The sequence below is a fragment of the Pelmatolapia mariae genome, linkage group LG13 (assembly GCF_036321145.2).
Source record: "Pelmatolapia mariae isolate MD_Pm_ZW linkage group LG13, Pm_UMD_F_2, whole genome shotgun sequence".
NCBI classification, from domain to species: domain Eukaryota; kingdom Metazoa; phylum Chordata; class Actinopteri; order Cichliformes; family Cichlidae; genus Pelmatolapia; species Pelmatolapia mariae.
In genome coordinates this window covers 1,032,501-1,046,024 of record NC_086238.1, presented here as the reverse complement: position 1 = coordinate 1,046,024, position 13,524 = coordinate 1,032,501, and the positions used below count along the sequence as shown (strand labels likewise).

At 38.4% G+C, this 13,524-nt stretch overlaps 2 protein-coding genes across 2 annotated transcripts in view; both read left to right on the top strand.

Annotated features, from left to right (window-relative positions):
* The first annotated feature begins 3,959 nt into the window (after window positions 1–3,959).
* On the top strand, window positions 3,960–8,049 carry ciao2b (cytosolic iron-sulfur assembly component 2B). The gene is made up of 5 exons (XM_063491344.1): window positions 3,960–4,188; window positions 5,715–5,792; window positions 6,063–6,188; window positions 6,331–6,376; window positions 6,485–8,049. Exons 1-5 carry the CDS (start codon window positions 4,060–4,062, stop codon window positions 6,583–6,585), a joined length of 480 nt encoding a protein of 159 aa, XP_063347414.1. The 5' UTR covers window positions 3,960–4,059; the 3' UTR covers window positions 6,586–8,049.
* A 2,035-nt stretch (window positions 8,050–10,084) lies between these two features.
* Window positions 10,085–13,524, top strand: part of wipf1b (WAS/WASL interacting protein family, member 1b) — a 27,394-nt gene continuing 23,954 nt past the window's right edge. Inside the window, exon 1 of the mRNA XM_063491378.1 lies at window positions 10,085–10,209. The gene's annotated coding sequence lies outside the window, so the exon portion shown is untranslated. The remainder of the gene's footprint in view (window positions 10,210–13,524) is intronic.

Here is a 13,524-nt window from a genome sequence, read left to right as displayed (position 1 = left end):
AAAAGCTTATGTTCAAATTTCATTGTTCACTCTGGTTGTAGCTTTTGTAAAGAGAAAAAAAAGTCTGGTTTCTATAGTTTGTATTTCTCCTCCAAAAGTTTACCTTTGACCTTGTATATTTAATTCAGTATTTCATAAATGATGAAAGGCATCTCATTTTCTGACAAGACACAGAAACTCTCTGTGAGACTGCAAAGTTGGCCTCAATATGTATAATATATTTTATGTACTCCAGTGGCCAAAACCCATAGTACAAAAGGTCATGGCTTTCTGGGCTTAATTACAAAGCTGTAGCAAATCTTAAACAATATAAATGTCAACTTGAAACATCAGAATTTACACAATATTGGTCAACTTTTTTTTAATGCAGGTTCACAAATATGACATGGCAGCAGTGTGTCAAGTTAAACCTAAAATGTACAGGTGGAAATCACTAACCTGGTAAGGAAAAATGAGCTTTTATGCTGATGTGGCAGAGATTTGTAAAGCATTTAAATGATACAGTTTCTCTGATGTCTTTAACTTTATAAACTTAAACCATGATCCTAATAATTCGCAAGTAAAAGTGACAGCATGCAAGACAAGGCTTGTTCTCCTGGAAGTATTTTTGTTTTATTTTGCTTTCATTTCTGTTACAAAAATGAATAAATGATAAAATCTCTCTAAATTTTCCAGGATTTATATTTCCACACTGGTGACCATTTACATAGCTGCCTGGATATGCAGAGAGAGGGATATGAGGGATTCAACCTCCAAAAAGCCATCAGTGCAATGCCCTGCACAGGTCAAATAATGACTTGTTGCAAAGTTAACTCGAACAGAAAAGGGAGCAAGAGCAGAGCTCACCATTAACAGGGAGAAGTGTGAAAAACATCAAAGATCAAGGAAAAAAACAAAACAGGAGAAGCACAGAGAGTAGCTGCACTGGACAGTTTCCATTCGTATTTGATAATCAGTTTCCCTTCACTACAAACTTCTTTGCATGTTGTGACTTACTTCTTCTCAGCAGCAGGGGCAAAGCTACAGAGCTAACAAGCAGCTGAATCATGAAAAATAGCAGTCGACATTACTGGTTATTCAACCTATTTTTGCCTGGCCCCAGGTGACAGTAGACAACTGTTATACATAGACATGGGTCTACAAAGCTCTGCCTGGCACCTATGGACTACCATCACACTAACATGCAGGGTGCTTTAGTGATTGTCTGCTTCTTGCTACTGTTCTTACATCACATAGCAAGAGTGAAATTTACACTCCTAATGTCAGGCACTGACCTGCGTTCTGGTGTGACTGCTGTCCATCAAGTGGATAAATCACATTTACATTGTCTTTAGTCTTTATTTCAATGCCATGAGCTACCTTGCATTAGACAAATGGTCTCAAGACCTTCCTGAAACTATGAGTTTCAGTAAAGTTACAGAACAGGGTCACTTAGTAGTGATTTTCATAGTCAATAATAATGTTCCAAATTTCCTCTGGTATTAACATCAGCACAAAAAACTGTGCACAGGGAGCTTCATGGCATGGGTTTCTACAGCCAAGCAGCCCCTGTAGATGTCATTTTTGGCTCAGTACTTTTGTCCATATAATGCCCACTTTATCATTCTAATAGGAATCTCAGTACATAGTTTTGGGCAGTCCTCAGAAAAAATTAGTTACCGTAATTTAAAAGTTGACCTGAGAGGGAAGTTCAAGCCTTCTGTGCATTTCCATTTCTCTGCACCTAATTTTTGCACTGTGTATTTCAAAAAGCTACAAATACAGTCAAACCTAAAGACCTCTTTGGAATAAAATTTGCTCTGTAGTCCTCCATAATCCATTTTTTGGGAATACATTGTGACATTAAGGAAAATAATCTACCCATATGTCTGCATATTGCTAACATTTGCTGCTATTTATATGGCAAGCTGTGAACTGGTTGTCTGCAGCTTTGTTGTCTCATTATGCACATCAGGTGTGCTGCTCCAGGCTCAACACCACCAGTCGTTTTCTATAAATATGGAATCCCACCATGCTCTGAACACAAAGACCAAATGAGGAATAATCACATAATGCACACAGTGCATGGCAGCAGCAAGCTGCTCTCCACAGGTAGTTCCATTTTATTATCAGTACTGTTGAGAATTTTAAAAAAGACTTCTTTAAATTCAGAAGCTTAAGAAACCCATGTCTGACAAACAGTGTTCATTTTTCACAAATGTTTTGACTTCAGAACAGGATATTATTTCCTTCACATTCACAATGTCAGACCATGAAAAACTCACCTCTCTGGACTCTCTACATTATGCAACAGCAAACTCTTACTTCTCATTCTGATAGTGCACTGCATTAATGCGAAACATTAAACTTTCCTGTTTGTGCCTCATTTATCTACATGCTTCTAAACTTTTCATCCCCAAATGCTCAAGGCTTTCTAATCAGGTGTTCTGATTAGACATTAAGCTTGTGAGATATTTAAGACTGGTAATGTTGATATAATTTTAATTTAGCAGCTCATTAAGATTTTGCCTTTTATAATGAAAATGTTCAGTCTTTTTCATGTAGTTGCAAGACACTGAGGTTTTGGAGTCATCTGTGCTGATAATGTAATTCTTGCATAAATTGGACTTAGAAAAAATGTTCACTGCTAGTCATATCTAATTTCATAGAAATAACTATTTATAAATAGCATGTTACCACCTGAAACTAGAATTGTGAATCTAAAGGTTGTTAGTCCATATTGTCACAGTTAGGAAAATATTTTCGCCCTTTCAAACTGTCGCTGCCCTTATCCATGACATTTTTATTAAAACATGTGTCAGCGGCCGTGCGCAGTCTCATTATATGCACATTTTTTCCCAAAAGGTGAACATATCAGGCTGAAGTAAAACTTCACATCAACCGCGCACCACATTTCCAGTGACTGCAGCAGTTCATTAAGATTCTGACTTGATAGAAGTAGTTGATGGTGATGGCGGTTGTGTAGTACAGAAATGAAGACCATATAATAATTTAATCTTTAAATAAAGTGCTTCCATAAAGGGATTTGGCTGAAAGGCTGACACAAATATGTAATACCTGTGTTCTAACCAGTTTGTTTTAATTTTTTCAAAGATAATCATTGCAGTGAGTTTGTAGAGGCTTAACATCAAAATGGTGAAATTACCAGTTTAGCTTTGAATACAGATACAAAATCTCATTATCATACTCGAACTTTGCAAACAGAGAGAAAATTCTAGGAAACTAAAGTAAGAACTTATAGGTAATGGCATAAAAATCAGGTATAGCTAACCCACCAATCTAAACTACCACTGGTGGCTTGTCATAAATTTATTAGGATGCACTTTTTACACAGATGAAAAAGCAGAATCCCTCTTCTTCCCGCTAATAGGTCAAATGTGTTTGAAAGAAGATGCAAATTAGATCTGATTTGTGTGCACAAAATAAAAGAAATGTGAGAAAAAGAAATATGTTTGTGTTTTAAATAAACACAAACTAAAAGAATTTTAAAAAAAATTAAGTAATAATGTTACATGTAAAAAGTCATGTGAAATTAAGATTATTGTGGTCAGTATATTGTTATTGCAATAACACTTTGATTAAAGCGTATTCTGTGTGTAAAGGTGTTAGTGTCAAGTGCTAAAATGGGCGGTATCTGCCATCTGCCGGACAAACAGGGAGACAAATGCCAGTAAAAATGATATTTATTTCCATGTACAGTCTAAGCCTTCAAAATGGGAAGCCTGGGAAAATTTGAAAATAGCAAGAGAATAAGCAAAGACTAGGAAAGGAAATTTAAATGGTATTTTTTAAACATTTAGGCTTACTCCGGCTCACGTCCGAAAACGCACGCAGTTAACTGAATATCCTACTAAAGAGTGTGTATTTAGCAGGAAACAATTTGCGTGTACTGTTCCTTTAAGACTTTGCAGCACTTTTATGTTTTGGACTCTGCGGCTTTCCGTTATTCCAGGAAGTACTTCATTAGGGCGCTAGTTATACAGCTTGTTTGCAGCGGCAAGCTCTGAAAAAAATACGAGGTTTTTTACTGTTTAACGCGGACTAAACTAAGCGCTGAACATGTCCGAGGGGACCCGCTTGGAGAATGCAAACCCTGTGATTTTTCAGCGGTCGGGGGACAGAGTACAGACGGCGTCCGAAGAGGATGAAGACGTCCACGACCCCATCGACGACAGAGAAATATTCGATATCCTGTTTTCATGTTTTACTGTGGTTTAGAGTGCATTTACGCCTTAGAGATATGCCCTTCATCATTTTTTACTGATGTTCATGCATTATATTATTTGCCTGACTTAAAAGCTAATGCCAGTGCCATTCAGCTAGATAATGAAATCGAGGGAGTTAACAGCAGTTTAAGAAGGTTTGCCGACAAGTAATAATAGTCAATTTCTTAGTACTGAAAACTTAACTAAACATTTTGAAGTGCAACTGTGTTTTAATAGGTTAACCAACCATCGTAGATTAAATTTATAAACACCGTTAATGATTTAGGTTACTCAATTCGTATTCTCAGGAATGTAAAATTGTCTCATTTTTGTAAATATATTTTATTATTTAATTTGAACAATTTGACAGTTTTTAATTGAGTTATTGTTAAGCTGATGTTAGTATTAGTTGAATGATTTCTTGGACTTATTTACAGTGGCTATGCAAACAGCATAAGATAAGATAAGATAACCTTTATTAGTCCCACACGTGGGAAATTTGTTTTGTCACAGCAGGAAGTGGACAGTGCAAAAGTTATGAAGCAAAATTAGAATAAAATAAGAATAAATACAGTACACAACTGTACAGAATAGAATAAAATAAAATACTATATACAGTAGAATAAAATAGAATAAAATATACAATAAGATAAAAATAGAATACAAATGCTATATACAACTAAGTAAAAATACAACGATGCCAGAAAAGATTATTGCACATTAGTCTTATTGCACATGTGTGGATGTGTGTGTTTGATCAGTTAGTCTTTGTTGTGGAGTCTGACAGCAGTGGGGAGGAAAGACCTGCGAAATCTCTCCGTCCCACACCGTGGGTGCCGCAGTCTCCCACTGAAGGAGCTGCTCAGTGCTGTCAGAGTCTCCTGCATGGGGTGGGAGATGTTGTCCAACAGGGATGACAGCTTAGCCGCCATTCTCCTGTCACTCACCACCTCCACTGGGTCCAGTGAGGTCAAAGTCAAAGGATCAGACAGTTTATTTTATGACAAAATCGCACCTCTTTAAAGAGGTTCACTTGTGGTTCATAGACTATGCTTCAATCTTTTGTACAATGAGTTTTAAGCCATTACCTACCAGTTTGGGTTCAGGAGACATACACCATTTCTACATTTCTGACTTCAGTTTTTGATGAAGTCTCTGGGCATTATAAAACGTATTTTCACCCCTGATGTGTTTACATGTCAGTGATGCATCTTATTAACATTTGTTTTCTATTTTGTCCTTTCTTTCCCGTCCTCCCAACTGGTTATGGCCGATGGCTTTACTTTGATGAGCCTGATTCTGCTGTGGGTCTCTCCCTGTTACAAGGGAGCTCTTCTGTTCCACTTTTACCAAACACTTGCTTCACAGGAGATATCGTTCTTAGCGTTTCTCTCTAATATTGTTGGATCTTTACTTTAATATCATTAGTACACTGATTACAGTAGTGCAGAAACAAAAATATTTATTATTTGTATTATACCGTCTTGAATTCTTTAACTAAAGTTACATCTGATCAGATCTATCAATGACCCAGAGCATCCACTGTCACTGGAAGAGCTCAATGTTGTGGAGCAACTTCGAGTTAAGGTGTGTTTTTTTTTTTTTTTTTGTTTTTTTTTTTGCTTCCTATTTTATATATTTTTCCTATGTTTGTAGTAGTGTGACTAAGGAAATAAAAAGATGCTCTGTAACTTGCAGATTACTTTAGTAAAGACATGGTTGAAGACAGTTGAATCCAACAACAAGCATTTCATTCAAAAGTATTTACAGTGAATTTCATTGTTAAAAATGAATGCAGTATGCTGTTAGGAAGATACATTGATGCATGAAGTTTATTAATTGTGTATGCTTCCTCAGGTTAATGATGCAGAGAGTACTGTGGGTGTTGAGTTCACACCCACCATCCCTCACTGCAGCATGGCAACACTCATTGGTCTGTCAATCAAAGTCAAGCTTCTGCGCTCCCTGCCAGACAGGTTCAAAGTATGTTTATGCATGTTTTTTCACATGACATGCACATTTAACCTTAAACATATTTTACAGTGTCAAATTTTTCTGTGCTTTAATGTTTTGTTATTTTCATTTGTGGCCTAAATTGCAGTATATTTTTTCTATTTCCTCTCAGATTGATGTTTGTATCACTCCTGGGACTCATGCTTCAGAGGAAGCAGGTAAAACTCCATAGAGAGAAAGGAGGCGAGATGGAATTTTAGACCATTTTTACCAGTATAATCTAATGCATTTTTTTTATCATACTGTTTATGTCATTGTGTGTACAGTGAACAAACAGCTGGCAGACAAAGAGAGAGTGGCAGCAGCTCTGGAGAATGCATCTCTACTGGAGGTGGTCAACCAGTGTCTGTCGACCAGGAGCATCTGAACAGCCAGCCAGCTTTACCCTTGTCAGCTTTTAGACTCAGATTTTTGCAGGAGGACATGTTTGGTTTCTTTGAAAACTTGCTGTGTATCTACCAACTATCCACACACTTCTACTCCTGGTATGAGTAGCGGGAATGATCAGGATCATACAGGTTCTGTACATTGGCAACATTTACTGAATAAGAGTGCAGAGAAAGCCAGTTCTTAAATTCCCAAAGAATAATATAATCTGAGTGTAAGCTCATAACACAGAGTTGTTTGGACAAAGAAATTATTCTTCCACCTGGAAATTTTAACAGTGTGAAAATACAGAGAAACTATACCTGATACATTTGTCATATACACTCACCAGCCACTTTGTCAGGTATACCTGTTCAACTGCTCATTCATTTAATTATTAATCAGCCACTCATGTGTGAAGAACCAAATGCATTTCAACATATATACACGAGAAAGGTCATCTGCTGAAGTTTCAATGTAATTTAAGTGATGTTGAATGTGGCAAAGGTGTTGGTGCTAGACTTGGCTGGCCTGAGCATGTTATAAAATGCTTATCTAGTGGGGTTTCCCCACTCTCCATCCACTTGTGGGGTTTACAGAGAATGGTCTAAATTAAAAAGAAAATATCCAGTAAGAGGCAGGTTTCTGGGTGAAAATACCTTGTTGAAGAAAATGGCCAGACTTGAAGGCCACAATGGCTCAAATGACTACTCCTTATAAAACCAAGCTATGCGGAAAAGCATCTCAAAATGCAAAGTAAGTCAAACATTGAAGGAGATTGGCTAAAGCAGCAGAAGACCACTCTGGGTACTATTTCTGTCAGCTAAGAACGGGAAAATGAGGCTACAGTTCACATGAATTCACCAAAATTGGCTGGTGTGATGAGTCTCAATTTCTGCTGACATTCAGATGGCAGGGTCAGGATTTGGAATAAATAACAAGAAACCATGGATACATCCTGGTTTGTATCAACAGTTTAGGCTGGTAGTGGTGGTGTAATGTTTTGCGGGATATCTTCTTGGCACACTTTGAGCCCCTTGTAACAACTGAGCATCATTTAAACACCACAACCTACCTGAGTGTTGTTGCTGACCATGTCCATCTCTTTATGGCCACAGTTTACCCATCTTCTCATGGCTGCTTCCAGCATCATTCCACAAAACTGAAGTCTACTCACTGGTTTCTTGAACATGCCAATAACTTCACTGTACTCCAATGGCCTCCACAGTCACCAGATCTCAATCCAATAGAGCAGCGGTTCCCAACCCACGGACCGGTACCGGTCTGTGAGTCGTTTGGTACCGGGCGGCGAGAGTTGAGGCTTGGGTTCCAACGTGATAACAGTAAGGTGTACCTAACAAAGTGTCTACTGTGTGTACGTTAGTAGCTTTTTTATACTCGCATTGTGACTCATAATTCCTCTGCAATAACTGTTGCATATAATCTTAATGTTTTTGAAATGTTATTAAAATGTACAGCTTATTAAATGAAAATGATGCTTTTGTCTTTTTTCCCTGTACGTGTACTGTAATGTAGAACTTCTACTACAGAGCTGGTAATTTATGGTTAAACACGGCAACTGTTTATTTAGTAAAACTTGTGTTTACATTAGTCCACCAGGAGGCAGCCTTGTCTTATTCGTGTAAGGCGGGCCACGTGAAGCTTATGTCCATCAGATGTGAGGAGGCAATCTGGCAGAACAAACTGCACCTCTGATATGTCCAGCATGCTTGTCCACCCACTCACCAATCAGCTCGGGTTTCCTTTAAGTCCTTTGAGCAAGAAGGGCTTCTGCATTGTCACAAGCATTTCTGAACTCATGTTGCGTAAAAGACGTGTAACTTAAGCACAAATATGGAAAGAATATGTGAGTAAAACATAGTTCAAAATGTTAAAATCAAGCAAAAGAATGATAAAACATGGATTTGGTTTTGTTTTTAATTTTAAAATTAAGTATCGCGATACAGCTGTTTGTCCCGCTGAGGGAAAAAGGTTATGTAATCAAACTGTTGACGGTCTTCTCTCTGAGCGTGGAATTTGGTGTTTCTTTCCAAATTCAATGACGTCAGAAACCCTTATATATAGTGTTTGTGTGTCTTTTGAGAAAATAATTGTTTTTCAGGTTACACTAATGCTGTTTTTCTCTCTCTTGTTCCACATCTGGAAACATTGCATCACTATTAAAACTCCGGATAAGAGACCCTGCCGGCACAGCTGCATTGGCCGAACCCAGAGTCATACCTTCAAAGAGTTGAGCCAAGGAAGGAGGAAAAATACTGTCATCTGAAAATGAAAATGGCATGAACAGAACAGGATAATTTTAGGTCTATGTAGATGAAAAAGATGGGGGTAGAAATGACATTTGTGGGGAGAAAAGCTTTTAACCATAAAGCATGTTTTAGTGTTTCCCTGGCAGTTCTTTATACCGTTTATGTCCAAGTGATCCCTAAAATCGAAGTTCATTTAGGTAATGATGAACAAGTAATTACTTGGAGGTGTTCCAAGAGGGCTGCCAAGCTGAAAGACTTGCTTCTAGAAGAGGTTTAGATTTGCTCAGTCAGTTTAAGAGGAGAGGTGGTTATCTGTCAGTCAGAAGGTCAGTGGTTTGATCCCTGGCTCCTTCAATCCATAAATTGTTCTTGAGACAAGATACTGCACCCCAAAGTTTTCCTGACGTATCCCACAGACTTCCAGTGTGTACATGATTGTGTGAACAGATGGTTGTGGCTTCTAGAAAAAGCTGCTATTAAGTACAGTTCCTTTCATTTGTTACCTGGTTGAATAGCTAAGGGGCTGCTTCCAGGAGCTTTTGAATAGGAAGACAAGGGGGGGGGGCAAGAACAAGGCAGGAGAACCTGACAGGAAAACAAAATGTTTGATCAGTGATTTTAGAAAGCATGGAAAACATTGCATATTATTGTGTGCATCATTTGCAGGCCTGTGCAGCCATATCAGTGCTAACACATGAAAAGGGTTACATATCATTTTGTAAAGAATAGCTGTTTTCCAAAGTGGCAAACAAAGTATTTAGACATTGAAGAATATGTCAAAATTCTACTGAAGTAGCATAATAGTACTGATTCTTCTAAAAAATAAAATATATAAAGCCTAAAACACCTAAAATAAAAGTACTATTTATGCATACAAATGCATATTTGTGACCTAGCCATTCTCTTTGCAGTATTTTGGCAGTTAGCTGCACCTACAATCCTTTTTCAGGTCGGGCCAGTTCCACAACATGCCTTCCCCTCTGGACACACACCTACATCTTAATATTTAGTGCTAACACTACCGAAGTTATTACAGTGTTTTATGACTAAATGTCTTATGTTGTCTATAGAAAGTATAAATATTATTTATGGTCTCATTTAGCTAAACTAAATTTTCCACACAGTCACTGAGATCATGAAACTACTTCCTCATGTAGCTCTCCCTCAGCAGTCTTTGCTCAACCCACTGTGCACAAGGCTCTGGATGAGGCGAGTGTGGCAGGGCTGTCTGTCTGTCTGCCAGCCCTCTGCAGACTTCAGGATTGGCTGCGTAGCGGTCCTCAACATCAACCATAGTGTGTTGACGGTCGATGGAAGATTACATCGGCCGTGGACAGCATTTCGGTCTTACAGAGGTAAGTTAAGCAAACATTGTCTTAAATTTCGTTGAAGTTTTGCTTTTGTGTGATTGTGTGGAGAAAATAAAAAGCTTCACTGAAGCGGAAACCGTGACAGACGAGTTCGCTGTACAAGCAGAAAGAAGGAGAATTGTCATCTTTCCGAAAGCAGCTGTTAATGATTTGAGCAGAGATGGAAACAACTGATTATTTCAAGATCAGAAGAGTAGTTTACACGCTTAAAAGACGACTTTAAGGCACTTGCGGGGATCTGGCTGGGACTTTGTGCACAGGCCAGGGTTTTTTTTTTCCTTCTTCATCCCACCCACAAATAGTGCTCAGTGTTGGTGTTTTCTGTTAAAACTTCCGTTTTTTCATAGATCATGAAGATGTAGCTCGTCTCGTTTACAGTCAAGCTACACATAAGGCATGCGTTTCGTGTTGCGTAATTGTAAAGAGAGCTGCAGAGCGAGCAGAGACAGGCGTGCGGGGACGGGCTGCAGTGTTGGTTAGTATTTTCAAAGAGCCTTGTAAAAAGCAGGGGCCACTTGTGGCAACACACACACACACACACACACACACACACACACACACACACACACACACACACACACACACACACACACACACACACACACACATACAAAAATGCACTTGACTACAGCTGCACAGAAGAGATATTAAGCTGAAAGCGTAGAACGTGAGTTTGTGTGCGTCCACAACCTGTTTGGCAAGCAGTATCTCTGCATGCACTTACACAGACAGTTCATAAGCCCGAGCTAGTACTGTAAAGGTTTAGTTTATAAGGCTACTTACTTTGAATGGAGGAATTCAGAGCAAACAAATGGCGACAACACATTAATCAAATGGGGAACAGAGTACTGCTTCCCTTCTCTGCAAGGCCTGGAGAGTCACCTTCACAGTTTAGCAGCCACTTTATCTGACATTTCTTAGCTCCAGTCTGACTTGCATGGCTTTATCAGTAGTTTAAATCAGTTGACTTTTTCTTTCTTTCTTTCCACTGTGTAGCTTTTCTTGATATTGTGTAATATCTCACCTGTTACTGTTGTTCAAAAAACTTCACGTTTTAGTGCCTGGGTAGATAACTTTTTTCAGATATGGGAAGTCCGCGAGCATGCTGGTATAGTTCGGGACACTTGACACTAAAAGGAACAGTTGTAAATTAACCAAGTATACATTTCGTTCTGAATGGTGTGAAATTGACTTAAATTCAATTTTCCGTACTGAAGCACTACTGAAATGCTATATGTGCATTTGTCAATATGTAGCCACTTCTTATTTCTTATATCCTCAGTTTAAGTGTATTAATTCACCAAACCTCATGTTTTGTTCCAGACCTCTATCACTTTATTTACTTAACTGCATTATGTATTCAGAGCATTAGTGCACCAGTAGCTCCAGGGATGATGATCTAGTGTGATCTGTGCATTTCATCAAAGCAATGTCTAGAAGGACAAAAGAATAGAGTAGGCTGTAAGTATCTGGGATCTTAATGACTCATTTTATTTGAAAAAACAAAACAAAAAAAAAACGGTTTTAAATGCCTCTTTTAGAGGGGATGATTTTGTCGTGTTGTTCCTGGAACTATGGCACCTATAGAGATTTGTTTCTTCCATTAGAAAGTTTTGTTAATTTAAGATTATTAGAGATGCTTTTAAACTGAAACCATTACAATACAAGCACTCATTGAGCTTTGTTCCATCCTCAGTAAGAGGCAGGCTTTATTGCTCATAAGTAGAGCCTCTTAAAAATCTGCAGTGAAGTCAAGTATCCTTAACTGGGGAAATGGACTGTATTCTTGTAATTACTTTTAACTGAGGACAGTTTAGAGCACTTTACATTTACCCATGCTGCAAGAGCGCCTGTATCAGCTACTGGGATAATGTTTGGATACATTGTGGGGGCTCAGGGTTAGGATTATGTGTCTTGACCTTTAGTATCTTGCTGAAAGTCACTTGACTGCGTGAGTGAGGATGACTAGAAGTGGTGCTTTTTGGGATCCTGAAACTTGGAAAAAATCCACTACTTTCACATCAGTGCCATCACATCAGCTTTGACTTGACCTTTTCAAGCTTTGTCTATTAAGCGGCCTAATAAGGTAGCTGTGTGTAAATATGTGGTGTTCCTGTGTAACCTTATTCTGGACTGAACCTGTTACTTCTCTGGCTTACAACCAGCAAAAAGAGCATCACTGTGTAGAAAGTTTTGTTCTACTTTATGTCCGGGTTTCATTAAAATCTTTTGAGGTTTTGGTCATTGCACAACAGAGGGCAGCCTCGTAAATGTGCTCATATCACCCCCGGTTGTATTTCATTCATGTGCCTCGTCACAGAACTAGTATTAGCTCAGAGTTCTTTTCATTCCACAGTGCACAGTGGGCCGAACCCAGCGTCAGTTAGGAAGCGAGAAGCTTCCACTTCTGTCATCTCCTAAAATAACTCAGAAAAGACATGTTCTAAGAAACATCATACCATTTCCTTCTGTGAAGGCTATGATGTGAAAAGAATTGCACCACTGTTCAGATGTAGAACTCGCATTTTGTGGTTTGAGAATAGGCTGCATTTGTGTAGCATGTGTGGGTAGTAGTAAAAACAAAAAACTTGGTTTTTGTGCTCTGCTCGGTTTCCTGTGTAAAGCATGTGATTCTGGCATCACTGTGTCCATCCAGTACTGAAATTCATGACCATGTGCTTCATGTGCCATTAATGTAACCAGCCAAAGCTATAAACAGGCACAGTCACAAATGAAACAATGATTTATGTGGTCAGGAAATGCCAGAGTGGTTAAATTCCAACGCTTGATTAGTATTCCTCCAATTCAATGTCACTGTGTCTATTCATTCTGGTACTGTACATTTTTCCCAACTGCATATCAATCATGGGATAATTATTTTAACTTAACAGATGTACAAGTTAAAGTGTTTCTTCAAATAAGCATTAGCTGTTGTATATTTTCCGATGTTTTTTCACACTATTGAAGCATTTAAGTGACACAATTGTGTCATCTCTGCTTAACCTACCTACACTATGTGAGTCATATGCGGTCTGATGTGTGATCACAAAGCATCTAAAGTGACTGAGTGGCCTGCAGGCAAGCTCCACTAACACTCATGTGACTGTGACATACAGCAAAGGATGAGTCTCTTCTCTTCTCTTCTCTTCTCTTCTCTTCTCTTCTCTTCTCTTCTCTTCTCTTCTCTTCTCTTCTCTTCAGCCTAATGAGTCTAATAACAGTGTTTGATGTTTGCATCTATATTAATACCATATTTGAGGTTGTGTGTTGAGATGCAAAAAAATCAATAAGCATTTGAAC